The sequence below is a fragment of the Simochromis diagramma genome, unplaced genomic scaffold (assembly GCF_900408965.1).
Source record: "Simochromis diagramma unplaced genomic scaffold, fSimDia1.1 OVJJ01000433.1, whole genome shotgun sequence".
Lineage (NCBI taxonomy): Eukaryota > Metazoa > Chordata > Actinopteri > Cichliformes > Cichlidae > Simochromis > Simochromis diagramma.
In genome coordinates, this window is record NW_024387031.1 from 292,387 (window position 1) to 319,175 (window position 26,789).

The 26,789-nt window shown below is 39.7% G+C and overlaps 2 protein-coding genes and 1 long non-coding RNA gene across 9 annotated transcripts in view; 2 read left to right on the forward strand and 1 right to left on the reverse strand.

Moving 5' to 3' along the window:
• The window catches only part of LOC120740601, a 72,155-nt gene extending 45,392 nt beyond the window's left edge, over nt 1-26,763 (reverse strand). The window contains exons 1-4 of one of the 6 annotated variants that reach the window (XM_040043059.1): nt 26,345-26,763; nt 25,594-25,649; nt 17,657-18,016; nt 15,114-16,094 (exon numbers count right to left, since the gene is read on the reverse strand). In XM_040043059.1, coding sequence (XP_039898993.1) covers nt 15,925-16,094; nt 17,657-18,016; nt 25,594-25,649; nt 26,345-26,397 — 639 coding nt within the window. In that variant the 5' untranslated portion in view covers nt 26,398-26,763 and the 3' untranslated portion in view covers nt 15,114-15,924. The other 5 variants (XM_040043058.1, XM_040043063.1, XM_040043060.1 and 2 more) reach the window with 5 other exon arrangements.
• On the forward strand, nt 8,991-9,252 carry LOC120740629. The gene is made up of 2 exons (XR_005697414.1): nt 8,991-9,042; nt 9,152-9,252. It is a non-coding gene; the product is annotated as an uncharacterized LOC120740629 (long non-coding RNA).
• Nucleotides 12,122-13,285, forward strand: LOC120740605 (CD276 antigen-like). 2 transcript variants are annotated; one of them, XM_040043071.1, is made up of 3 exons: nt 12,122-12,471; nt 12,579-12,938; nt 13,028-13,285. In XM_040043071.1, the coding sequence occupies exons 1-3, from the start codon at nt 12,423-12,425 to the stop codon at nt 13,222-13,224; spliced, it is 606 nt and encodes a 201-aa protein (XP_039899005.1). In that variant the 5' UTR covers nt 12,122-12,422; the 3' UTR covers nt 13,225-13,285. The 2 variants fall into 2 exon arrangements, with proteins under 2 accessions (XP_039899005.1, XP_039899006.1); XM_040043072.1 differs by having other exon boundaries at nt 13,031-13,285.
• Nucleotides 26,764-26,789: the final 26 nt, after the last annotated feature.

Consider the following 26,789-nt stretch of genomic DNA (forward strand, 5'->3'; position numbering starts at 1 on the left):
AATTAAGAGGGAGACAGAGCCAGCTAGTTTTTTAACACAGTAAATGGTCACAAATAACATTCAGCCCTTTTGAAAATAAGCGCTATTGGGCTACTTCTAAAACACATTGCACACGATGTCACCTTTTCCCCCAAAGCAGCCAGTATCGCTCTTTCAAACTAATTGTGTTTTAATCACACTCATTTTGTGATTCTGATGTCACAGCATGCAATGATGCAAGCATTTTATTTATTTAAAAACGGATCAAACGGGAATTTCTTCCGTAAGGGGTTTCATGGTTTTAGAGTAGTTTTTAACACAACAGATGGTCGCAAATAACATTCAGCTCTTTAGAAAATAAATGCTGCAGTGATAGGGGAGACCGGGGATAGTTGTAACATTTTTGACATTTCTGTCTGTAAATTGGAGCTCTTTTAAGGTAGTAGATTCAAAATGTAATGCAAAGTATTTACATGTCTCTGCTATTAAATAGTGCAGCTATTTTCTCTGCAGCACAATTACCCATTGCATGGTATGGCCTCAAACACAAAGAGTGAAATGTTACAATTAACCCCATAGTCTGGGTTAGTTGTAACATATCCTGGGGTGAAATGTAACACAATGAAATAAGGGTACTAACAAAACATTAACGTGTAATCTTTGTTTATTCAACACATGAATGCACTTACATCCATTTATGTAGCTATGTGTGTGTGTGACAGAATGCAGAAATCTAGCTTTTGAACATATTCCAACCCCCCAAAAAAGACAAATTATGGAATTTTCTGCAAATGAATATTTCATTAATTTTGGTTGGTCTTCCTTGAGTTTGGCCTCATTGGCTCAGTGGGCATTATAACCTACAACTCTTGCACCAATTTTGAACATAACAATGAAGCTGAAAAAATGTAGTTGTTCACCAGCATCGCAATTCCATTACTTTTTATCATGGCTTACCTTGGTGTGGTTTGCAAAGTGCTTCAGAAAGATGAGGAAATCTGTTTCTTGCACCCATCCTGATTTATTTCCACTACCAGTACTTCCTACTGGTCCATCTCTGACACAGTGGTCTGCATAATGTATGTGTGGGAACACAAACAGTGGAGGAATTGTGTTACCAATGGCATTAACCGCATATACAAATGCGACCAGTGAACCTCTTTCTGCTGATGTCGTTGCCCCAACTTGTTTAATATAAGGTAAAGTAATAGTGTGGTAAGTTGTCACATCTGCATTATTGTTACAACTAACCCAGACTGTTGCTGTTACAACTGACCCAGACTCCTATAGCCATGAACTAGCTAACATTACAACCAACGGCTAAAACATTAGCACTAAAGACCTACACAGAATATATCCCCATAGACATACAAATAACATAATTTAGGTTTGATGAGTTTAACTGCAAAGCAGATAATGCTATTATAAATTGAAATAAAGTAGAAAAACTTACTTTTTGGCATACAAATTACTTTTTTTCGTGTTAAATTGTCTGTGTTTGACGAAATGTGCTGATTTTTCACATGTGATAGCAGAACTGAATTGAGCATGCACAGGATGAGTCACATCATTTGAAACTTAGCCCTGATTGGAGAAATTGGAAGTGTTACAACTGACCCACGTTACAACTATCCCCGGTCTCCCCTACTTCTAAAACCAGTCGCACAGACCTGCTCCGGCTTTTCAACAGCTGGTTAATTGTTTGAAATTGTTCAGGATTGCAAAAGCCCACCGCGGGTATCATTTAACTGTTGTGATTCCATAGGAAGACAAAAGATATGTGTATCACTTAGTTGTTGAGAGTACCATGCAAACAAGGGCCCAATTATTGTTTAAAGTGGCCGGTATCGGCTCTTTTTGTAATTCCTCGAGAAGGTAAAATCCCCGCAGATGTACCAGTCGAGCAGGGTCTCGCCTATTTACTGAAGTAGCCAGCAACATGCCCAGCAGGTGTATCGCCCCCAGACTTATCGGCCCCCCATCTATTGTTTTTGGAAGCACCCGGTCCTATATGAAGCGTTGCTCTGAGCGTGAGACCCTCGCCATTTCGCGTCAGGATCAGTGCCGGTGCAGACCATTTTCTACCCACACAGAGCGTTTCTGACAGGCTGGTGTTGCTTATGCATAAGAGAAAAGCAACAATACAATGCGGTTCTCTGCTCCAAGACATCGCGGGTCCTTTCACACAGTAAGCATGTATGTTATAGCCGGCGCTTCATAAATGTCTGTTTGACAGCGCAGATTGTTCAAACTGTTTTTAAAATGTGACTCATTTGTTGTCCAAAAAACATTTCCTCTGAATTTGCAAAGTTACTGATTTAAAAATATATATTTTCAAATTTTTAGCTGGATGTCAAACATATGATAGACTCTTGAGCATATTTATAAAGCAAAATTCACAGTGGTATAACCATAAAAGATGCCCAACTGTGCACCAGTGCACTCTAATGCAAGCTTTTAAACTGTATGCTGATAAGTGCATGAAGTGTATCTTTGCATAGAAAAAGATCCTGGTGTAGAAAGTAATATTAAATAAATTCTAACAAACGATTATCAAGCTTAAACGTGCTGCTGTTGTTCAGCCGCTGGTTTCCTCTTTCTGGTGCAACGTGGGCCAAAAACAAAGAAGAGAGACGGACTCGCGACAGAAAAGCCGATCAGCTGACCATTAATCAGTTTCATGATTGAAGTAGCAGCAAGAAGAGGCAGTCACTCCATATGTCGGTTGTTAAGCTTAACGTGGGAATGCTTTACAAACATTAAGAGATGAACTTACACACTTGCTTTACTTCTCTCTGGGATCACTTCCTCGGAGATGAAATGCCGGATTGGTAGCGAAGCTACAAATACACACAGCCGCTCTATCACGTGATGCATACTGCTCCGACATGCTACGGTTATGAGCTGAGTTACGCCGTGTCGCAAGTTTTGTGAGGTGCTTTTTTGATATTTAATGGATCCGATCCAGTAATTTACGTCAGTATCGGACCGGATACCGATACGTAATATCGGATCGGTCCATCTCTAATTTAAACCCCGTTATATTGTGTAGTATAATTAGTATACTTTATTTATCATCTTTATATATGTATATTTGAAGTGATCAGTTTTAAAAAAAATACAGCCACAGCAAAGGTATACAAACAATCAGTTCCAAGAAAGATTTGCATAGGTAAAAAGCCACCGGCATACCTTAAGGTAAAATCATAAGGTATGGTTGTACAACCATAAAAAGTCACTTTACCAGCTGGAGTTTGATCTTCATGAAGTGACGTGAAAACCAGGGTCAGTAGAGTGTCTGCATCACTGGAGAGGATACACAAATAACTGACTGTCTCCTCAGATCTTCCCTAGCAAGATCCAGAGATACTTGAACTCTTCATTTGGCACTGAAAGTGTGTAAATAATTTGCAGCTTAGAGCCATGGCCTCAGACTTGAAGGTTCACATATCCTCACTTCAGTCATCTTCACACTTGACTGCAAACTGGTCCTCTACAAATTGGAAATAGCCACATGACCATATCATGCACTAAATGAGACATAATCCACAAACCTTTTTGTATTTTGTCGACTCTATTTTCATAGATTTCATGAAAAGGAAAGCCCTGGTGGAGTGTAATGTGGACTGCTTAGGAAAACCAACCACTCCATTAGGGACTTGTCATTTTACAGGCACAGCTCTGTGCTCCAGCCTCAATAATTGAGATGCATCTATCTGGGACATTTCATACTCAATATTGTGTTGACATTCTGATGCAACTGGGAGTTGAGGATCTCTTAGACCTCTGCTCAACACTCCAAGTGTACCCTAACTCAATAGAGTGGGAGTTCTTAAGTAGTAGAGTTTTTCAAAACACCCCAAGGGGAATTAAAGCGGTGTGATTTAAAATACAAAGTTCAGATGTGAATTGAAAAAGTGGATTGTTGGATGAGAACTTGACTTAAAAGATTGCTAAAGGTGATATTCATCATCAACTATAAGACAAACAACACAATCTCATGACGAACCATCCTGTGAAGTGGTAAGTAATTTTTGTAGTGGACCCTGAGCTGTGAATGCAGAAGATTTCAGGCTTGGAGTTGAATTATCATTGCATGCTGCAGTTAGGTACTGTATGTCTTAATTTTCCTGGTAATCTGTATTTATGATTCCTTTAATTCCAGAATATCTTCAGACTATATAGCACAGTAACTCTTGTAGTTTGAATGATTAGAGTTCTACAAACTGATTGCATATCTTCTCCCCATATTCTTTCCATTAGATTTCTGTGAACTAAATCTGGATCTAAACGCAATACACAGAAAACTCAAACTGTCTGACAACAACAGGAAGGTGGTGCATGTAGAAGAGGACCAGCAGTATGTTGATAATGATGAAAGATTTGATCATTGGCCTCAGCTGCTGTGTACCAACACTCTGACGGGTCGCTGTTACTGGGAGTTTGAGTGGAGTGGAGAGGTTCATATTGCAGTGGCTTACAAAGGAAGAAAACGGAAAGGAAACGGTGATGACAGCAGGTTTGGCAAAACTGATCATTCCTGGTGTTTGTACTGTGATGAGGGCGAATACTTTGCAACTCACAATTACAAATCAAGAGCCATCCCTGTCTCCTCCTCTGCCTGTTACAAAGTAGCAGTGTATGTGGACTGTCCTATGGGTACCGTGTCCTTCTATAACATAATCTCTGGCACACTGGTCCACCTCCACACCTTCAACACCACATTCACTGAACCTGTATACCCTGGGTTTAGAGTTGGGTTACGTGACTCTCATATCTACATCTGTGCTGACTCAGAAAACTGAACCTGAGCTCATAAAGTAGCAATATAGCAAAGTTACTGAGCTACAGTAATATAACTGTCATCCATATATTATAAAATGCACAACATTATACATTTGAATGTGGTAAATGTTTCAAATGTGATTCAAATTACACCAACAGTCCACCAAAAGTCCTAGTGTCATCTTCTTAACTTCTAGATCATGCAGTAGTAGTGGAAATAGAAAACTGAGGAAAAAATTTTAGAAACAGGCAAAACATTTGATTAAGTGAACCGGTGGTTATAATATGTTTGCAATTCAAGTGCATAGTTCAGAGGCTTTTGGATAGGAATCCTGTAGCACCACCATCTGGCCAAAAATTACTGAAAAGCATCAGACAGAGCAGGAGTAGTTCAAAGTTCAGACTGGATTCAAAACAGTACCAAAAGTGAAGCTTCGGGATCACTTTGGATCAGACTGTACTGGACCTGTGAAGAATGAGATGAGAAGAGCATTAACGAACACTGATACAAGTTCATCACGTTGCTGTGTGATGATTTGACAGAGAACTCAAATGAAAGCAGCAATAAGGGAATATCAACACATTCTCTTATCAGCTCTGGTTTGAAGCTGCTATCAAAACATTAGATTGAGTTTGCAGAAGTCTACAGTCAGATTTTTGGAGCAAACACATCCAAGACTCAAAGCTGGAAGTCTTCTTTCCTTCCTTTAATTTGCTGAAGAATTTGAATATTCTACCAACAACTTCTGCTTCTTAAATTCTTTTTAAATCCATAAATATTTTATTCCAAATTGCAGTGGTTAGCGAGGCCTCCATGTCTGAACCTCCTGGTCAGCTGAGATCTTTACCTGTGCCTGTATAATCTGCTTTCATGTATAATAGAAAGATATAAATGAAGAATGAAAACTTTCCTCAATGCTGGAAATGTTTTAGTGTAATGTTACAGCTGTGAATGCTGATCAGAGAAAACTCTGTTTGTTCTGAGTTTATAGACTGCAGTGTTTCATTCATTTTAAATGATGATTAAACTCTCATCCTTCTTTTGGAGTCATGGTATCAATACTGTTTATTGATGATCCTGTTTTTGAAGCAGAATAAAGTCCAGCAGGTAACAAGACAGCAGCTCATCTTTGTGTCCTTCACACTCGACAGACATTCAGGAGAAAGAGTTCATGTGAGACGCAGCTCAGGACCAGTGTCAGTGTGTTTGAGATGACACTCACTCACCGCAGGATCTGAAGCAGGTTCCTGCTTTTAAAAACTACATTTCTAAAACCAAAACATATTTTTACATTTACAGTTAATTTACAGTTAAAACCGTTTCCGTCAGGAGGCAAAGCATCACCTAATGTATATGAAACCACAGATCGTTATCATCATCATAACATTAACCTGACGACGTCATAATAAACTGCTGTTCAACAGAGAGCGATAATTACAATAAACGCTCTGTGAGGTCGATGTTCACATTTTTTTTTATTTCCATAAAATAATCACAGTTTATATTCATCGTGTTAGTTTTGACACTTTGATCAAGATTCCCTTCAAAATAATGTAAACATGATGAACAGTTTCCTCCATTAAGTTTATGATTATTATTCTCGGTCATCGTGTTGTTGAACTAAACTCCAACAGCCTCGTTTACATGGTTGATCAAACACTGATCTGATGAGCTGGAAGTTGATCAGTATTCATCACTGGACTGAATACAAATACTGTTTTCTATTTAGAGAGTATATTGATGAAAGGTATTCGTGTACTTCATGTACTTTGAGTCTTTCAAGCTGCAGAAGTGTTTTTCTGACACACGGTGGCGCCATGTTTTAGCTGATGAAAAAAAAAAAAATGGAAACTTCTCACGTTTCCTCCACAGTCAGTGCAGAGAAACTGGAGTCGTCAGTTCATTGTTGTGTTGTGTTTGAGCCAAATGGATTTTAAAGACCAAGAGTGTGAAAGAAACAGCAGCACAGAAAAGAAAAAGATTTAGAAAAAGACGTGAAAAGGAGTTCAGTGTGTATATAACACTAAAGTAGAAACACACAGCAGTTAACAGGCTCAGTGAGGAGCTGGACTCTCATTTTTCCACACAGACATTTTCAGGGTGCTGAGTGGAAAAGTCACAGGTACACGGCAGCTCGCTACCTGCTGCAAGTGGGGACAGGTAAGCTGTGCACGTGTAGCCGCTAAACTGGTGGACCTAAATCTTCACCACCACGTCTGTATACATACAAGCGGAAAGGGAGTGAGTGGGTCAGCGCTCTGAGCACAGAAGCTAAGCCGGCTTTAAACACACCATTTATTTTCAGGATAAAACACAGTCAGATCCCCAAATAAAAGCTAAAACCCCCGCTATACAATAAAAATAATGTTCACAACCCGCTAAAAGCCCTGCCGGCAGGAATAACTACACACTTTAAAAAACAAAACAAAAAAAAAACCCACACACAAAGCTAAATGAATGTTTTTCATATGCTAAAAACTCTTCCCCCCCAGAGTCCTATCCGGTTGTTCAGTCTGACGTCACTAGCCGTGTGTGGGTCTAAACTCCACTGCAGGTCCATATATCAAACGATCACTATGGTATTACTGAGAGTTGAAAAACTGTCTAAAGTCTTTCATCTTTAATAAAATGATCAGCGTTCTGCTCTACCAGGTGTAACAATTGAGTTTAACATCCAGGCATCCATGAAAACGGAATTTATGACATTTAACGGAGTTAGAAGTTAGCAGGGAGTTAGCTCGCTAGCTTCTATCTAAATACAATATAGCATGTCCTGACTGTGGGGTTTTGGAAACAAATTCAAACGTACAGCTCTGCTATCACTTCCAACATAAATGAAGACAGAAAACTAAACAGCAGTGACGTTTGTAGGGTTACTGAAGTTGGGCTAGCTGGTATATAATGATGTGCTACGTGACCGCTAGCGACACAGCTATGTTAGCATAATATAAACAAGCTAACTTTTTTCCACTCGATAAAAGTTACCGTAAGTGTTCTCGGTGGTCAGGAACAAATAATCACATGGCAGGATGCTGTAAAAGGACCAAACTTCAGCCAGGAGAACAACTGAGATAATCCATCCACAATACGAGGTTAGTCATTCATATACTGCTGCATGGGCTGGGCTGTAGTTACATCCTAAGGTTTTAAAAACTGAGCTTAAATAAATGATTAGCGGTAATAAAAGTCGAGGGAGGTCCACAGTGATCACTGACTGTTTTAGGAGCTTTTTGAGATCAAATAGAAGAAAATACATAACGTTAAACATGTTAACAACACAAAAGCCATATTAAACGCAGACTACTTTAGACCCGGAAGTAGGATTCGTCGCGTCATCACTGAACAACCGGATATTCCCAGAGTCCAGCCACACGCGGGCAAATGTTCCTTAGCTGAAAGAGACAGGAGAGGAACTCCTCTTCCGGGATGGGGAATCTCGCCAGCAGAAGACCAGGGAGGAGGCTCCTATCTCCACCTGACGGTGCGCGATCGTGCAGTCCAGCCACTCTCCCCACCCGCGCACGGCCTCCCTCGTAGCTCCGCCCTGAAACAACAGACACGGGCCAGCAACGTTGTCGGCGCAGCCGCTGTTATCCTCCCCTGGCAAAGCTACGCCTAGCGCCCAACAGTGGGAAAGCGATACTCACAGATGCAGGCAGAGGCGTACCCCTGCCCTGCTGAGGATTTCACGCGTTGCCTCCCACGGTCGCTATTCTGTCCGTCGGGACTGGATCGCCGGGTTATGCTGGCCGATCGCCGAATGTCTCGTGGCGCCCCACAGTCAGGCCGGAGGTCCTTCTGTTCATAAGCTGGCTTGCACACGTTTTGTTTCCAGTTCTTCACTTTTCGTGTGTCTCTCTTTCAGTCTTTGCGCTCACTATCTCCCTTAAGTCAGTTTGGCGGCTGATAGGCCACCTCGGGGAACGCCCCCACCTCACAGGTGCCTACAATAGCTAGGTTTCATTTGACGTAGACGTGACGTCGACATAAAGCGCGAAATTTGACTGGCGGTCGGAAGTGAAAAAGATAAGCGCAAAATCACAGACAGACAGTACGCAAAATGCCTATGTCCTGTTGTGTTTACGGATGCTCCAGTAGGTCGACCCGAGAAACTGATAAACGGTATTTTAGGGTACCAAAAATAGCCCAACGAAGAGGAGAAAAATGGAAAATTCTAACCGAAAAACGTAGGAAAAAATGGATTTTAAATTTACGTTTACAGTCGGGAGGAGCAGAGTCTGCCAATGCCCGTGTCTGCAGCGACCACTTCGTCAGAGGTAATGTTATGTTTGCAAACGAACTTATTAGCATTAGGTTGTCGTTAAATTCTCGTTTACTTAGTGCTTTTAAGTTAGTAGTCCAATATTGACTTGATTGGGACTATAGGCTGCCCAAGTGCTTTGGATGACGAAGAGTCGGAGGACTGGGCTCCGACGGTCAATCTCGGCTACGAACGAAAACCCAGATCGGAATCAGTTCTCAAACGAGAGAAAAGAATGAAGCTTAAGGCAGAACAGCATCGATGTGCAGAGGCGATTTTGGATATGCAACAGACGGCTGAGAGCCCGGATTTGAGCCTAGTGACAGTGGAGAACCCCGAACTGCAGCTTCCAGCTGAGAATCCACAACCAGAAGACTTCAGTGTGAAGTTAGACCTCGTTAGACCTCTGAGAATGGTTTACCTTGAAACAAACAACTGTCACTCTAACGAAGTCCTAAGGATGTGGCATGTTTGTTGACGTTAAAGCCGCTACCGCTAACTGTTAGCGTGTTTAAGATAAAGCAATATAAGAACAAACACTCACCCTTGCAAACACCAAACTGTATCCATCACGGAGACGTTTTGTTCCAAGGTTGTGGACCCACCCGCTGACAAAAAAATTGTACGCCTCCAGACTCTTGAAAGCTTTCATTTGCTGCCTAGTGTAGTAAGAAGTCTGGAGGACCAAGTAGTTGGTGATATCCACAGCCTCGATAGTAGGCAAATCCTTTACTTCTGTGGTGTATTCGGACATTTTCAAAGAATACGGATCACGTCCGATATATTTTTTAACTATCTGTTTATATCTCTCCCGAGAAACGGGGTCTAAAGTTGCACAATAGCTGCTCTCCTGACTCTCCACAGTGTCCTCCATGTTTACTTCCGCCCTCCACTCAAAAATCGCGCTGCCTCCGCACGTCATCAGAACCACGTGACCGCAACCCAACTATTGTCCGCTTAATCCACAGTGGAATAAAAAGAATACTGTACAACAACACCAAACACACACTAAAAATATGGGGATAAAATCATGCAATAGGAATATCAATAAACAATAAGCAATATCACTATTACAATACAATCATGCAAATAAAATCGACACTATGTACCAACACACAGTCTGATACAAAACAAAATATAAAAACACAATTTTCCACTGTGTGACACACGCGGAGTATTTTCTTCTGGGAAACGGCTCCGCATCGTGGCCGTTGTGCCGAGCAGTGATCGCCTTTGACACCGATCATATGAAGTTTGTTAGGTGGTAGACGTGAGCGAGTGCAGCTTTGGTGTCTCGTTATGCTCAAGGAAATACACAGAGATCTGCGCAGTTGGTGCACGTTTCCCCTCAAAGAAACCCAGACGTCTCACCCTGGAGAACATAAACGATCAATAGGAAGTTTGTCCATCGATCTCCTCGAGCTTCATACACGAGCGAGTGGCACCAAGAAACCAGTCCCTTTGCGACCAAAGTGATGACGTCAGGCAGAGAAACAGTGAAAGCAAGTCGCGGTTCTGTCCTCTACTCAGATCCTATTTTCTGTTTTTAATACAGTTTTTCCTGGATTTGATTGAATCTTCTTTTTTTTCTTTTTTACAGCTTGGTTATGACACATGCATATGAAGTGCTCATCAACTTGGATTGTCTCATTCAACGTTAGCTCATGACATCTCCACTTTTTTTCAAAACCAATTAGCATCCAATCTAACTTTACCTTTGGTAAATTTGATGAACTGGTCCTTTACATACACCAGAGTGAGATGTAGCCCTTTATATTTGGCAGAACATCTGTAGTCAGTGTGTAAAGAGGTCACTGTTTTCTGGTAAACATGCACACTGCACTGAGGAACAGGAAATAATGATGACCAAAATATATTTTTAATTTTAGGTCAGCATTTAAAAAGCGGCAGCTATTACTCATACTCATACTCAGTCGCAAAGACAGAGACGTGCTCACATATATACACTTAAGCTGATCCACACAACTGCAGCAGGACGGAGTCATTGTGCACTTCAGAGATAAATCAAGTGGTTAAAGGTAAGAAACAGAGTCCAGCTGAAAGAAGAGGAGACAACATTAGCATGTACTTTATCTTTGTTAAACTTTACCGTGTTTCTGGGCATCATTTATTTTTATTTTGTCTGTTAAATATTGATTTTTTTTAAAACATTTTAGCCTTTATTTCATTGAACAGTGCACAAATAAGACAGGAAAGCAGGGACAGAGTGAAGAGGAATGAGCAGGCCTGAGATGGACCCAGACTCAGGCCTCTGCAGCACACTTTGACCTGTGGTTCACCAGCTCAACCAGCAGCTTGCTGTCTGTTAACTTTCGGTGCATTTAAAAGCACTGGGCTCATCCATACATGCACTTGACTACTTGTGCATTGATTAACAGTTAACAATATGAGCATTAGACTGCACTCTCACACAGAGACACAAATCTCTATGAGGATGACAGCACCAGTAAGATCTGTGTTTATTGTAACAATATAACTACATCATAAAGGTAATATAATGACTGAATTTAATATGGAAACGTTTCTGTGTTAGAGTAAAATAATATACGATTACAACTGTTCATGAGTGATAACCTGTTGCACACTTTCACTTTATTTTAACTGTGTGAGTTTGTGCTTTTCTTATAGACACTCTGTGTGGGTGAAATATATGCTGCGCTGAAGGCTGTTAATGTAATAATGTTCTATTGTTATTATTAGCATCCGAGTCAGGTGTGAGGTCATCTTTGTGGTAAAATAGTGGTGTTGATACAGTTTATTTATATGTCACTAGGTTGCATTTGGTTTTAGAAGAGCTCAAACACCAAACACTGACACCAACCATTAAACTGCAGTTAAAGTTTTATTTTCTCGTAACAGGAAGCTGTCTTATTTGATGTCTGTTTGTTTTAAGTATTTAAATAAAACATTATTTTATTATTTTATGGACACTTTGTTTGTATCAATCGTAGACTGACTAAACTGGAGGTATAAACAGAAACATTCTGCATAAATAGTAAATTAAATGCTTTTGTATCAGTGATACTCATGAATCATTTATTATATTTATTCTGGGTGAGCTGGAAGATTTGAGAGAACTTCTGAGAAAATGAGTTTAATCTAATTTATTAATTTATTTATTTCAGTTGTAGCATGGCGCCACCTTCTGACAGAAAACAAATTCTGCAGCTCTGAAAACCTTAATATGAAATCAAAGTGCAGGTTTTTCTTCTGGTTGCTTCCATTGCAGTGTTTGTAGTTCTAGTTGTTTTGGTCAGATGTTGTGATGAGTGAATGAAGTCAGACTGTAGATTTTCCTTCTTCTAGCTGTACTGACTGACCTTTGACCTCATGTGTTGATGACTCTTCACCTCTGTCTCCTCTCACAGGGAGAAGATGATCTGCAGGATCCTGCTGCTCGTCGTCCTCCCCTCATGTGTCTCTGGTTAGTTTACAGCTTCACTTTATGAACTCCAAATAAAGCTCAACAACAGATTTGTTCCAGTTCTCAGTGTGTCTGCTCCTCTCTTTCCCTCTCTGTCTCCTCAACAGGATCATTTGTAGTCAATGTGACACAGACCTGCTATCAGGCAGAGGAGAACCACAACATCACACTGGAGTGGACGTTCACCACCAAACCTGACAGATCCACCAAAACTCTCAACATCCTCTGTGAACTCTTCATCAGTGATAAACTCTCAGTCCTGTATCACGTTCATGAAGGTGTTGAGGTGTCAGAGTCTCAGGATGAAGAGTTTTCAGGACGAGTCCAGAGTGACAAAGACGCCCTCAGAGAAGGACGAATCAGACTTCAACTGTCCAGACTCAGGACTGATGACTCGGGTCTGTACCTGTGTGAGGTGAACACTGATTATGGCTTCAGTGTTGGAAGATGTCAACTCAATGTCACTGGTAAGATATTTTTTTAACACTTTGCAAACATTATTCAATTCAAGTTAAAACAAAACCTGTTATTTTGGGCTTGGTCTGTTTGTTTTTAGCAGTTTTTCATTCGTCCAACCTTCAGACTGTGAGTCCACAACCAGAGAGCAGAGAAAGCCAGCATGGTGTTGGACTGTCACTGGTATTACCACTACTAGCTCTAGTGATCATCTGCGCTCTGCTCTGTTTAGTTGGCATAAAAAAAAGGAAACAAACATTGACGAGAGTTTCAGAAATTAAACCAATCACCACTTAGAGGACTTTTTTTGGAGGATCAGTTTGAGCCCAAATTATTTGAGCTTTAAATAAAGACTAGAGATGGACCGATCCGATATTACGTATCGGTATCGGTCCGATACTGACCTAAATTACTGGATCGGATATCGGAGAAAAATAAAAAATGTAATCCGATCCATTAAATATCACGAAAGCACCTCACAAAACTTGCAACACGCCGTAACTCACCTCAGAACGTTAGCACGTCGGAGCAGTATGCATCACGTGATAGAGCGGCTGTGGCATGCGGGACCTGTTGGTGGTCTGGATAGCATTTGGAGCTTTGCTAGCAACCCAGCATTTCATCTCCGACAAAGTTATCCCGAGAGAAGTAAAGCAAGTGTGTAAGTCCATCTCTGAATGTTTGTAAAGCATTCCTGCGTTAAGCTTAACAAGCGACTGCCTCTTCTCGCTGCTACTTCAATCATGAAACTGCTTAATGATCAGCTGATCGGCTTTTCTGTCGGGACTCCGTCTCTCTTGTTTGTTTTTGGCCCACTTTGCACCAGAAAGAGGAAACCAGCGGCTGAACAACCGCAGCACGTTTAAGCTTGATCAGCTGTTGTTAGAATGTATTTAATATTACTTTCTACTCCAGGATCTTTTTCTACTTAGCTGACGGCTGGTAACTGTGCAGGGGCGGATCTAGCAAAGTTTAGCCAGGGGGGCCGATAGGGCATGAACAGGGAAAAGGGGGCACAAAGACATACTTTTCTTTCTTATTCTCATTTAAAATGTCGAGCTTTTAATAAATAATTATCCAAATCTTACACCCAAAGTTTTAATTTGATGTAAAATGAATAGAAGTCAATTACTGTATATAGTGACTATTAAGTCTAATATACCCTAGTAAGCTATAGTACTTTTTCCTTCGGGAAGGTACCATCTGTGCAGTCTGCAATTTTGTTGAAGAAAGATGTTGAATCTATTTAATATTTCTTGAAAAATAATTGATTTCTGTGCATTTTTTTTTCACACTGCATCAAATTAAGGTTGATTACGTTGATTAAGCATCATGAGGTGGAGGGTGGTTCCCTATTTTTTATTTATTTATTTTTGTTGTTGCTGGGAGTTGGAACCCTATTAGTTAGGTTGCTTAATATTTACGCTAAGTACTCTTTAAAATACCAGAATAGGGAGGATGGTGTAGGTTTAAGTTTATTAGATTGATCAGTATTGCTGAACTATGAAATATTTTTTTTTGCATACAGGTATAACAGAATAGCTTTAGTGTAGTTGTTGTTTTAAACTTGAGTATGAACTTATACAAAATGCAGCAAGATATTTAAAAAACAGTTTTGTTGATTAAAAAACACTATATCGGATTCATATCGGTATCGGCAGATATCCAAATTTATGATATCGGTATCGGTATCGGACATAAAAAAGTGGTATCGTGCCATCTCTAATAAAGACCCGAGTCACAAATTTAACCAACAAACTCTTCAACATGTGTTTAAGTTCCAGAAAGCAAATTATGAAAAAAATATAATCTATTAATTAAGTTCCTATTTATTGAAGCTTTTACAGGAGTGATAAATAACATTAGTGTAAACAATGATTCTTGTTTTACTAAAAAATGAGAAATCTTTGAACAGACTTTTTCTTCTGTGTCCCATCCTGTTGCTGCATTACAAGTTTCAGCTTCATCTCTCACCTCCATGAATACTAAAGACTGTAACAGCTGATTGAGAGGGTTACCGTTTAACGTTTTATCATTAAAATAAGTAAGATATGTGATGCGTACAAGGAAAATGTTTATGCAGACATATCACTGCTGTAATAATGTTTACATTGTAAATAAAATCATTTGTATTAGAGAAGTTCTTATTTTTGTGTTTTCATTTATTTATTTTTAAACAAGTGGAAAAACAAAAAAGAGTTTACAATCAACACACAAAACAACTTTATTAACACCAGGGCTCAGTCCTGTCTGGGTTTATTCCACCTTTATTAAAAAGACAAACATGTTTTTACTTTCTGTAGTCAGACTTTATTTTCAGCATCAGTTACTGAGTGTGTGGTTTCAGCCCCTCATCGCTTCATCAACATAGTTACTGTTTATTTTTCCTGCCATCCTGTAGAAGCTCAGAGAGCTTTGAAGAACGATGAGCAGCTCAGGTTAAACAGTCCTGTTACATCATGGAGATCTAGACTGTAAACTTTCCTTCAGAGTTTCAGAGCAGCATGAAAATAAAGCTGCAGAGACTGAATCTGGTGTTGACATTTATTAAACACGGTAAACAATAAGTCCTCTTTACTGTGGTTGGACTATTTCTGTGAGCTGATGGAGCTGAAGTTGGGATTATGCTGAGCAGTGATTACTGGTGGGACTGGATACAATGAGGCGTCTCTGAGGACACACAGCAGTCGATCAGATGAGTCCAGTCATTGCTTTACTTACTGGAGGTATTCACACAGCACAGGAATAAACTGTAGCCTGAGGTTTTACACACTTTGTATGCTGTGTGTGAAAAATTAAACAACAATAAACAACTTTTACATTAATGTTAAAGATTATGTGGGTTTATAAAACAATCTGTTGAAACTAGTTCACTCATTTCTGTGTTAAACCAACTCCTAACTCTACAGCTGTTACATCACCACATGGATGAATGTAATCCAACACTGTCATCTGGTGATAATTAGTTTACAGTAGAGTAACTGTAAACTCATTAACTCAGAGTAACAGAGTAACAGGGTTTTGTCTCCTGGCTTTATTTCTGAAAACAATTAAAAATATTACAAGCAGTCCCAGCAGAGCTGCCAACACTCCCATTAAACTATAGAAACCGGCCATGCCTCCACTTTCTGCTGTTGTCGGTCTCTGAGGGTGGAGCTGATCAGCTGCTGTAAATGACATGAAAATATGTATCATTGATTGATTGACTGATTGAAGTAAAATGTCGGTTACACAGAGTTACTCAGGTCATAATTTTACGTATAGATCAACATGACTCTGAGCAGGTAAACTACATCAGGGCTACTTCATAGACTGTATATAAAAGATGGAGTCAGTCACCATAACGTCCTACATTGTTTAATGAAGCCATGATTAGTATTGTTTTGTTATGGTCATCTTGATGTTTCCACGTGATGAGCAGGAGGTGAATCTGAGTGAGAAACTGAGGAAACCTGAACATGAATGAAATGAACCTCTTGTTTTATTCGGTTTGAGTTCAGCAGCAGATCTACTCTGCTGTGTTTAGACTAACAGATAAAAAAAATGTGTTTAACTGGTGAAACAGTCTGAGGTTAGAGCAGCTGACTGATGTCTGCAGGTTGAAGATATTTGAACTCTGAGAGAAACAGCCGTCTGTTTCTTCCTTTTAGTGATTGCACCTCTGATCACATGAAGACTGTGGGCAGTGGGACACTGTGGAGGTGGGCTGTAGGCTGTCCACTCAATCACACTTTAGTCATTGGAATTGTGTTTTCTGTGCTGCCTTTTATACTAATGTTCTTCTTTGCTTTTAGTTTGTGTAAGCTGAGCCTAAAGCTAGAGCAGAGATGTTTCCAATCCAATTTTATTTATAAAGCACATTTAAAACTACAGAACTGACCAAAGTGTTGTATAATAAAAAGCAAAGATGCCTCACATCAATAAATATAACTAAATGGTTGACAAATAGGACAGTGAGGAGTAACTGGTGAGCAGATGTCAGAGAGCTTGAAGGAACATGTGATGTTAGGAGATTAAGGGATTTTTAAAAAGAGAAAACATTTTAAAATCAGTCCTAAAAGTCACAGGAAGCCAGTGAATGGAGGCCAGGAGACAGGAGGCTCCAGTTTCTGAGTTCTAGTAAGAAGGCCAGCTTTCAAATTTTGGACCAACTGATGGCATGAAAGGGAAACATGATTCACACCAAAATATACAGCAGTGTAACAGTCAAGTCATAATGTAATAAAAACATGTAGAACTGTAGAAAATGAGTAAAAGATAAGAAGGGATTGACCTTAGAAAGAAGTATTGGTCAGTAAAAACCCAATTTTATAACAAAATTAATCTTTTTATTCAATTTTAAGTTAAAGTCCATCGTATCATGTTGAGGTTTTTGACACAAGGAACCAGTGGTCACAGGTCCCATTTTGGAAAACCATTAGAACTACTGGGTTTAAGTATCATGGCCTCAGTTGTGGTCTCATTTCAGTTAAAAAGGGAAAAAAAAGAAAAATGAAAGGGGAGAGTGGTTACTGAGATCACAGATTAATGGAGGTGCTTTTGCAACCACACCCTGCTATTCACTAAAAAAAGAATTGAAGCCTTTTGACGTTGACTTCATTATTCAGACCCAGAAGCTATGGACATCTTTCATACACAGTCTATGGTCTGTTTTAACAGCTCAGTGGATCGAACAGTGAACACCATCGTAATAAGAGAAACTAGATTAACTTCAGCTAAATTAACATACCAGTGACGTTGAGTCGAGAGCTGGCAGAGCCGAAGCCATAATCAGTGTTGACCTCACACAGGTACAGACCCGAGTCGTCAGTCCTGAGTCCGGACAGTTGAAGTCTGATTCGTCCTTCTCTGAGGGCGTCTTTGTCACTCTGGACTCGTCCTGAAAACTTTTCACCCTGAGATTCTGACACCTCAACACCTTCGTGAACCTGATACAAGACTGAGGATATACGACTGATAAAGAGTTCACAGAGGATGTTGAGAGTTTTGGTGGCTCTGTCAGGTTTGGTGGTGAACGTCCACTCCAGTGTGATGTTGTGGTTCTCCTCTGCCTGATAGGAGGTCTGTGTCACATTGACTACAAATGATCCTGTTGAGGAGACAGAGAGGGAAAGAGAGGAGCAGACACACTGAGAACTGGAACAAATCTGTTGTTGAGCTTTATTTGGAGTTCATAAAGTGAAGCTGTAAACTAACCAGAGACACATGAGGTGAGGATGATGAGCAGCAGGATCCTGCAGATCATCTTCTCCATGTGAGAGGAGACAGAGGTGAAGAGTCATCAACATATGAGGTCAAAGGTCAGTCAGTACAGCTAGAAGAAGGAAAATCTACAGTGTTCAATATATCCTTTACTGTAGAGCAGCATGTTCTATTATGGATGAAGTGTGCAGAGGTTTATCCAAGCTAACAGCAAAATATAGTGAAATCAGAAATGATGAGAGCCAAAGGAGGAGCACTGGAGAGGCAGCCTCACCACCCTCCTAGAAAAGAGCTGAGGAGAGCCCCTGACAGCGTGGGGAGTGGGGGGCCACCCAGCAGCCATGGTGCAGAATCCACAGGGGGCTGGGGAGACATGCCCACAGGCTCCACCAGCAGCTGGCCAGAACAGACTGAGTCCTTGGATTCAGAGACCTGAGAGCCGGGGACCCTCCACTCTCTGCAAGGGGCCTGGCCGTGCCATGGGTGCCAGGCCCCACCGAGCAGCCACTGGGAGTGTGCCAGTACATACCTGAGCACCCAGCCTCGCACACCGAGAACCACCTACGCACTGACGTCAGAGGGCATCAGCCAATGGCAGGGAGTGTGGTGGTGGGGAGATAAGCCCCCACATTTGGGGATCACAATCGTTTTTTGTTTTTTGCTATAACTGATTTATCTCTCTATAATCTCACTGGCATCTTCACCATCAGTAGACAGACAAAAAAAATCAGGTTTTGGATGTGCTCTCAGCTTTAAGCTGTCAAACAGCTCTTTAAAAGAAAGTATTAAAAAAATTGTGTTCTGTGTTTTAGAATATATCAAATATTATCCAACACATGTTTGTTGGTAGCTACAGTAGTGTGCAAAAGTCTTGAGCCAGCTCTTACTTCTTTAAATTTATCTTCGACGGAAGCAGAATTTTTTCAATAATTCAAACAAACGCACCTGACTGAAACTTGTCAAGGAACCAGTTTTAAAATCTATCTTTAGGTACTTTGTTTTTAGAACCTTGTCAACCCGTCTTATTTCTGTAGTTTAAATTGCCAAAAGCTTAAATAGTCTGACAGACATGAGGCGCCAGCAAGAAGGTTTCCCAAAGAGCTATTGGCTAGAAAGTTGGTGTGTAGTGTGTCCTTAAAAGAAGAAACTGGATACATGGAGGACAAAAGAAGTAAAAGTCCTTAAAAAGAAAACAAATCAGGAAAAAATACATAGCGAGCTGACATGGGGTGTAAGATGTTCATCTGGACTCTGGGAACTTGAGAAAACAAATGGAATTTTTCAGTTTTGAGAATATAGACAAACCTGATTTTAGAGGGTTTCCTCTTAAATCCCTCGAGGCAGGAAAAAAAAATCAGAAATGACATCAGACAGAGACAGTGTCTGTATTTCACTGTAACATCAGCTGGTAAAATAATAACATTATTTTTAATGATAATGAGAGCAGAGATTTCACTTTAAACACTTTCAGAGACATTTGACATAAAAACAGAGTTACAGATAAAATACTTACTGTTGCTGTCTGCTCTTCTTCCCACTCACATTCTGCACACACCAACATCCAGGGACAGATTTCACTCACTGAGCTGGAGAGTAGAGTGCTGTTAGGTTATACTGTATAAGACACACCCAACACTCACCTTCCCAGGTGTTGTTTCGCTATGACCCTGCTGAGGGAGCGCTTTCGCTGTCTGCTGAATTTAAAAGTAAAACTGAGTGTGGAAAATCTTCAATGCAGTCACTTTTGTGCTTTACATGCTGCATCCTCTAGTTCCACATTTTTGAAAGATGTCGTTTTTAAAGTTTGCGTGATGGTGCATAAAAACACAGTTGCAGCTGATTTGATTTTGGTGGCAATCGGGACAAAATTAGAACAAATGTTGTCGTCAGTGCTGGAGAAGTAAAGGCACAAAGCAGAAAGATGTCCTGGGTATCTTCATAGTACAGATCCCAGGAACACGTGGTGAGACAGGATGGTCCAAGTCAAGGTTTAGTGTCTAAATATGGGTGAAGTGAGGTGGATGGTCTGTAAGACAGTCTGCAGCTCATCAGTGTTGTTTTGGGTCTTTAACTTTATTGTTCATCTTTCATAATCAGTAAAAACAGTCTGACATATAGATCAAACTGTCAGTGTGACCAAAAGCAGCAGGTTTATAAATGTTAAACTGGACTGTTAGCCTGTTGCTGTGTGGGTGTTGATCATTAAATGATGATTATTACACTGACTACACAAAACTACATGAACTACCAGCTTCAGCTGATGATTGAAACAAAAAGTTTATTAAGTGTGTCCTGGCATTTTAATTTTTACTTTTAAATACTTTTTGTTATTTGTTATTTTTTATAGTTTCTTTTCTGTCCTCTGTAAATGTGATTCTGAGTTTTGTATTTTAGGTCATCTGTTGTTGTGGTTCTTTGTAAAGATGTTCTCAGTTAGTTCTTGGTTTACTGGTTGTGGTGTTGTTTTACATCCTCGCTTTGTTAGCTCAGTGTGCTCTTTCATGTGTTCTTTGTTGTGTTATACTGTTTACCTGCCTGTATGCTTGGCTTCCTTCACTTCCTGGATTTGTGTTAATTTTTATAATTTGCACTCTGATTTAGATTTATATCAATGGCTCGTGCTTTCTTTGTGAACTCTGCAGCTTTGCATTTGGCTCCTAACCTGCTTCCTCCACAGTATGACAGTTTTATAGCTGCAGTGTAACAGACCATAACAGCCTGAGAGCCTCGCTGCTTTTAAATGCTTTAAACAGACAAAAGTGTCAAATAAGTTGTGCACAAATAAAGAGCGGAAGTGGACACAATGATACAGTAAAATATAAAATTCTTATTCCTGCCGTCTCCTCTTGTTTCAGCTGGTAAATGTTTATTCTTTTCAAATATTCGCTGCATCCTTGTTGTCCATGACTCTGTCCTGCAGCTGATGGAAACACCACTCTGTGGTTTCAAGTTTAAATGTTGTGAGTGATCAGGTAACCAGCACAACAAAGTCCAGTGTTCCCACTTTCACTTTGTTCAGATTTCCCTGCTCTGACTTGGCCTCAGGATGTCTAGGGAAAAGAATAATTTTGCATCAGCGGCCAGTCCTAGTGGATTTCCCCAAAGGAACAGTTTCATAGGACTGAGTTGATTTTATGTCTCAGTACTTTGATGCTATGTTGGTAAGATTATTTAGCACTAATTACATCCATCTATATTAGGACTTAAGTTAAACGACGTTTCTATTGTTTTTACTATTAGCAAACTTTGTGATGCGCTATGAAGTAAATTGTTGGTTGACAGTGACCCCTTGTGGATATTTTGAGATATTATTTGTGTCAAGTAAATAATGTTATTATGATTGTGTTTCTAGTTATCTATGACCATAATCATAGTCACACGTATATTGTAAAGCAATCAATAAGTTCACGTACTGTTCCTGGACTGCTGCCATCTTTCTGACAGAAGACTTTATTCAGACCTGTAACCCCAACATCCCAAAATATCTTCTATAACTTCTCTTTTGTTATTGTCGTGTTTGTGTTTTCTGCACAGAAAAATGTTTGCAGCCACAGCAGCTAAACTGTTTCTGATCACCTGAGAAACAAAAAATAGATTTCATGTATGAATCAGATTGTTTTTATTGATTATGACTTGAAAAAGGAAATTTGCAAAAATCCGATAACAGCCTTGATGAGCTGTAGTTTAGTTTGTACCAGTGTCAGAGTCTCCATCAGTCATTCAGTTTTAAAGGGTATTTGAATCAATTCAAACTATTAAAAGTTTTATTGGATCTAGAAGCTGTTTAAAGAGCAGAATTTGTGTTTAACTAAACTTTGAACTTTAAATTCTCAGAAATGAAACCGAGGACATGAAGCTGAGGTGAACCGTTTGATTTATTCTGACTTATTTCAACAAATCACCATTAATCACACTCAGTGATGGACTGCTCAGTGAGCTCAGGAACATTATCTGATGTCCTGATCGTTGAACTTGATCAGTGATGTTAAAGCAAACAGGTGTGATCAGGTGCAGCTGTCAGGATATCTGGAGTCGGAATCATTTTCAGTTATTTCTCACATTTCTTTCCTTAAATCAGGAGTCATTGTCTTCACCAGTGATCATGGACTCATTATTAGGTAAACTGATGCTCACCATGAAAAAAGTGACTTCTATAAACATCTGGAACTACCAAAACATATCATTAGGTATTCTTGTGAACAATTATTTGGGGGAATATTATTGTGTCGTTGGACTTTTGACTTCACTAAAGTCACAGTTCCTCCCAAATCCACAGGGCTGCATCTCTTTCTGAACTATTTAAATATCCAGCTCATCAAATGTACCAACACTGACTGTATACAGGCCTGTAGTGACAAATGGAGATTTTAGTATTTTCAAACAACATAAACACTTGAAATAAATTCCAAGCACAGTTATGAACACAGACTTCCTTCACCTCTCTTCACTCATTTTTGGAAATGTCTTCCAAAAAATCAAATCAAAACTGAAAACACAGGGATCTCTCAAAGACTACTTCTGGTTTTCTGTGCTTGGGCTTCTGCATTTAATGAAGCAAAAACGTGTTGAAACAAAGTAGATTTGTTAAATGCAGCTCAACATGACTTCAGAGTGAATACTGTGAAGACTCCTGTATCTCTCTATCACACAGGAACAGTTTCAGGCTGCACTTTAATAAAGATTTAAGTCGACATGGTGGTTACCTTTGCATAATGTCTGTTTTCTTGTTCTCTGCTCTACAGCAGGTTTGATGTGACTCAGAGGATCAGTTTGATCAGCAGGTGTTTGATCTTTTTCCAGTGGAAGCTTTTAATAGCTAAAGAGGTGAAGCTGGAAGAGGCGATTCATTCTGATAAATGGCTTGAAATGGTGCCGGATCATCACCATCTATGGACCCGGTGTTAAGTGGCACAGTGGTTCAGAGGTAAGTACTGTATCCTGATTCTATACTGCCCAAAAAAAGAAAAGAAATAAAATACAGAAACTGTGAGGGTGACGAGTAGAGACAGAAATACATTGTACAGAAGGTTGACAGTCCAATATTTTATTTTTTCCTTTACAACTGTGATATAATGTGTCGACATATACAGTGGAGACAAGTAAAAACAAATCTTACAAGATGACAAAGAAAAAATAACACATCTCCAGCTTACAAATAATCCTGAACTAAACAGAAACATCTGTGAGATGTTCACTATTGTTCAAAGTGAGAATAGGGAACAAAGCAGTGTAAACACGTAAGAACAGAAGGGAACTACAGCAATATCTATTTGACTCTGAGCTGCTCTCCATTTTAAGTAAGGCCCTGTGCTTGGTCCATCTCCAGAAAAATAGAACATTGTGTTCTGGTTGTATTTGTGTTGTTAGTTGTGTTACTGACTCACAGTGTTCCCTGCAGAGCTCACAGACAGAGGAGAGATTTTCACGGAGTAAATACAGAAATGTATTCACAAACAAAGAAACATTTCTTGTCATTTTTCCAGACTTGTTTGAAAATGTTTGATTCCAGATGAATCGACTCTTGTGTTTCCTCCTTTTACTGATCATGACTCAAAGCTGCTCATCTTTTCTGTTCTTTTGTTTCTGATCAGAATATAAGATCATGTCTGTAAGACAGAGCAGGAAAAGTGAGCTTACAGCGCCACCATCTGGACAGACAGGCTCATATAAGCTCTAACTGTAGCTGAGTGTTGATGTTCAAACTGCAGCATTTCTGTGAGATTCTTTGAATGTTACTTTGTACATTTGGTGAAGCTGTTGCTGCTGTGATGCTCCTCCTCTATAACACTCATAAGTCAGTATATTACTGTGATATATACACTGTTTGTACCTGTTCTATTTATTTCCTGTATTTAACTTATTTAAATCTGTTCTGAGGTCAGATAACCGGTGGAAAACAGATGTGACGACAGAGCTCATATAAGATGCTAAAATACAACAGAAACATTCATGCCACTGTTTTACATCTCAGATGAGTAGACTACTGATGTATAATAGGTGTTTGTAGGTAACTGTTGAAAACCTCAGATCACATTTATATCACTTCAAATTTATACTGACATGTTTTAAATTTTTTCATGAGTTCAAGTTGCTGAGCTGAGCTTTTCAACATCTGAACATGAAGTAAAAATATTCTGATCATTTCCAGCTCTGAGTTTTTATTCTGTGAGTCTACAAGAGTAACTCTGAATGATTCACATGCTTCTTTATATTTATCTGTGTCTTTGTGAGGAAATGAAAAGAAAAACAGCCTGAATGGAGGAAGTGAGCCGAGGAGCAGAGATGTAAAAATGGTTTGAGATCACGTCTGAGGAAGTCATGTGGAAGAAAGTCCTGTGATGTGATGTGTTCGCAAAGTATGACAAACATGTGTGTCCTACAGGTCCAGCTGACCCAAACACTACACCGCCCTGTGTGGGGAAACATTTTATCACCATGTGGAAATTATCCAAAGTGATTTAAGAAACTTTTTTTATGAACAATTATTACAATAGAAATGTTATTTATAAGATTGCAGATTATTTCAGCTGCATTAACTTAAATTCAGCACCAGGAAATTTAACATTTTATTCTACAACTTATTTTCCGCCATTAGTCAAAGGAAGAGAGTCGTGTAGTCTTTAGGTTGAGGGTAACTTGTTGTTTTTTGATTTTGCTCTTTTATTTCCTTCCTACAATAAACCAAATGAAAGCAGCCAGCATGGCAGACAGAGGAGCTGTTAGTGCTGTTAGACCCTGTATAGTGCTCAGCATGGTTTTTCCGCAACTCTTTACTTCTCCACTCAAAGTTGATCTCTGAGGTTGGACCTGATCAGCAGCTGTTAAAGACCAGAATGAAAATGTCAGCCATCTGGACTTTCATAATATTAAATATTACAGTTATAAATGAATCATACAGTTAAAGCTTCATACAATCTGTTGTTCAACAGCTCAGTCACTACAGCAGTGATACAGATGTACAAAAAATTACTATTATTTTTCTACTTAATCATCTCACCAGTGACGTTGAGTCGACATCTTCCAACACTGAAGCCATAATCAGTGTTGACCTCACACAGGTACAGACCCGAGTCATCAGTCCTGAGTCTGGACAGCTGGAGTCTGATTCGTCCTTCTCTGAGGGCGTCTTTGTCACTCTGGACTCGTCCTGAAAACTCTTCATCCTGAGACTCTGACACCTCAACACCTTCATGAACCTGATACAGGACCGAGACTTCATCACTGATGAAGAGTTCACAGAGGATGTTGAGAGTTTTGGTGGATCTGTCAGCTTTGGTGGTGAACGTCCACTCCAGTGTGATGTTGTGGTTCTCCTCTGCCTGATAGCAGGTCTGTGTCACATTGACTACAAATGCTCCTGTTGAGGAGACAGAGAGGGAAAGAGAGGAGCAGACACACTGAGAACTGCAACAAATCTGTTGTTGAGCTTTATTTGGAGTTCATAAAGTGAAGCTGTAAACTAACCAGAGACACATGAGGTGAGGATGATGAGCAGCAGGATCCTGCAGATCATCTTCTCCCTGTGAGGGGAGACAGAGGTGAAGAGTCATCAACACATGAGGTCAAAGGTCAGTCAATACAGCTAGAAGAAGGAAAATCTGTTAAATTAGATTTAAACGAATTTTTGAAACAGTTTTGTAGTTACAGAGGTTTTTTATTCTCTAGAGGGAAAAACAAGATTTTTTTCATGTAAATGTTCAGAAAATAATCAAGGAAAAGATGATGAAATTAAAGCAGCACAATTTTCAATATAGTTTCAAAGATAAAAGCGACATTATGAAAATTTGACCTTGAAGAAGAGGTCAGAGGTCCAAAGTAACATGATATTTAGAATATATATGCTGTCTATACAAACAATTGAAATAAGAAACAGTTGTACACACACGGAGTTTGAGACCGGCTGTGAAAGCGGTTGAGATCACTCTCTGAACTCCCCCCTGAGTCCTGTCCTATGATAATATTTTAATTCAAAAAGAAAAAAAAGTTTTGATTGAAAAAGTCAGATTTCTCCCCACTTGAACTTTTTAGATGAAGCAGTTTTCTCAGATTGCCATAATTACCAACAGAGACACTGACACAAAGTTTCTCCTGACAGTAAAACTTAAACTCTTCTTCTTTTTGAACTCAGTCTGAGTAAATGTGCCAAAGACAGTTTGAGTTTGCTTACAAACACAGAGCATCAGGAAGGACACAGAGATAAAGATGAAATACTTACTGTTGTTGGTTCATTCTCGTTAGGATGATGTTCGGTGGGGCTGCTTTCCTCATAGTGTGGACACAAACGTCAGATACGACGCAGACCTGTCAGTGGGTTTAACGTTTCATGCATTTCTTCCTCTTTCAAGATGTGTTTAACAGCTGAGCTGTTATGTAATCTCAAAACTGTACAGTTAATATCGTAAAGTATAAATGTGGAGTTCACAGTCTGGCTGATGCAGAGACCATTTAGCCCAAACTGCTCCAGGAGACTTTCACAGTTCAGTAATATCCTGTTACAGTCTCTCACACAGAAACACTCCCATTACAGAGACGTTTACAGCCAGAACAACATGGCAGAAGCTGTTTCAGTGCAAACCACAGAACAAAAACAGTGACGGCATGTTTTACACCTCTGCAACACTTTGCATTTCACTTTGTGATGACTTTGACAAAGTTATAAT

Bases quoted from the DNA above. Each gene is read 5' to 3' on its own strand.
- LOC120740605 (XM_040043071.1), top strand. From the start codon at position 12,423: ATGATCTGCAGGATCCTGCTGCTCGTCGTCCTCCCCTCATGTGTCTCT. The intron at 12,472-12,578 runs GTTAGTTTACAG...TCTCCTCAACAG, and splicing joins CCTCCCCTCATGTGTCTCTG to GATCATTTGTAGTCAATGTG. The intron at 12,939-13,027 runs GTAAGATATTTT...GTTTGTTTTTAG, and splicing joins ATGTCAACTCAATGTCACTG to CAGTTTTTCATTCGTCCAAC.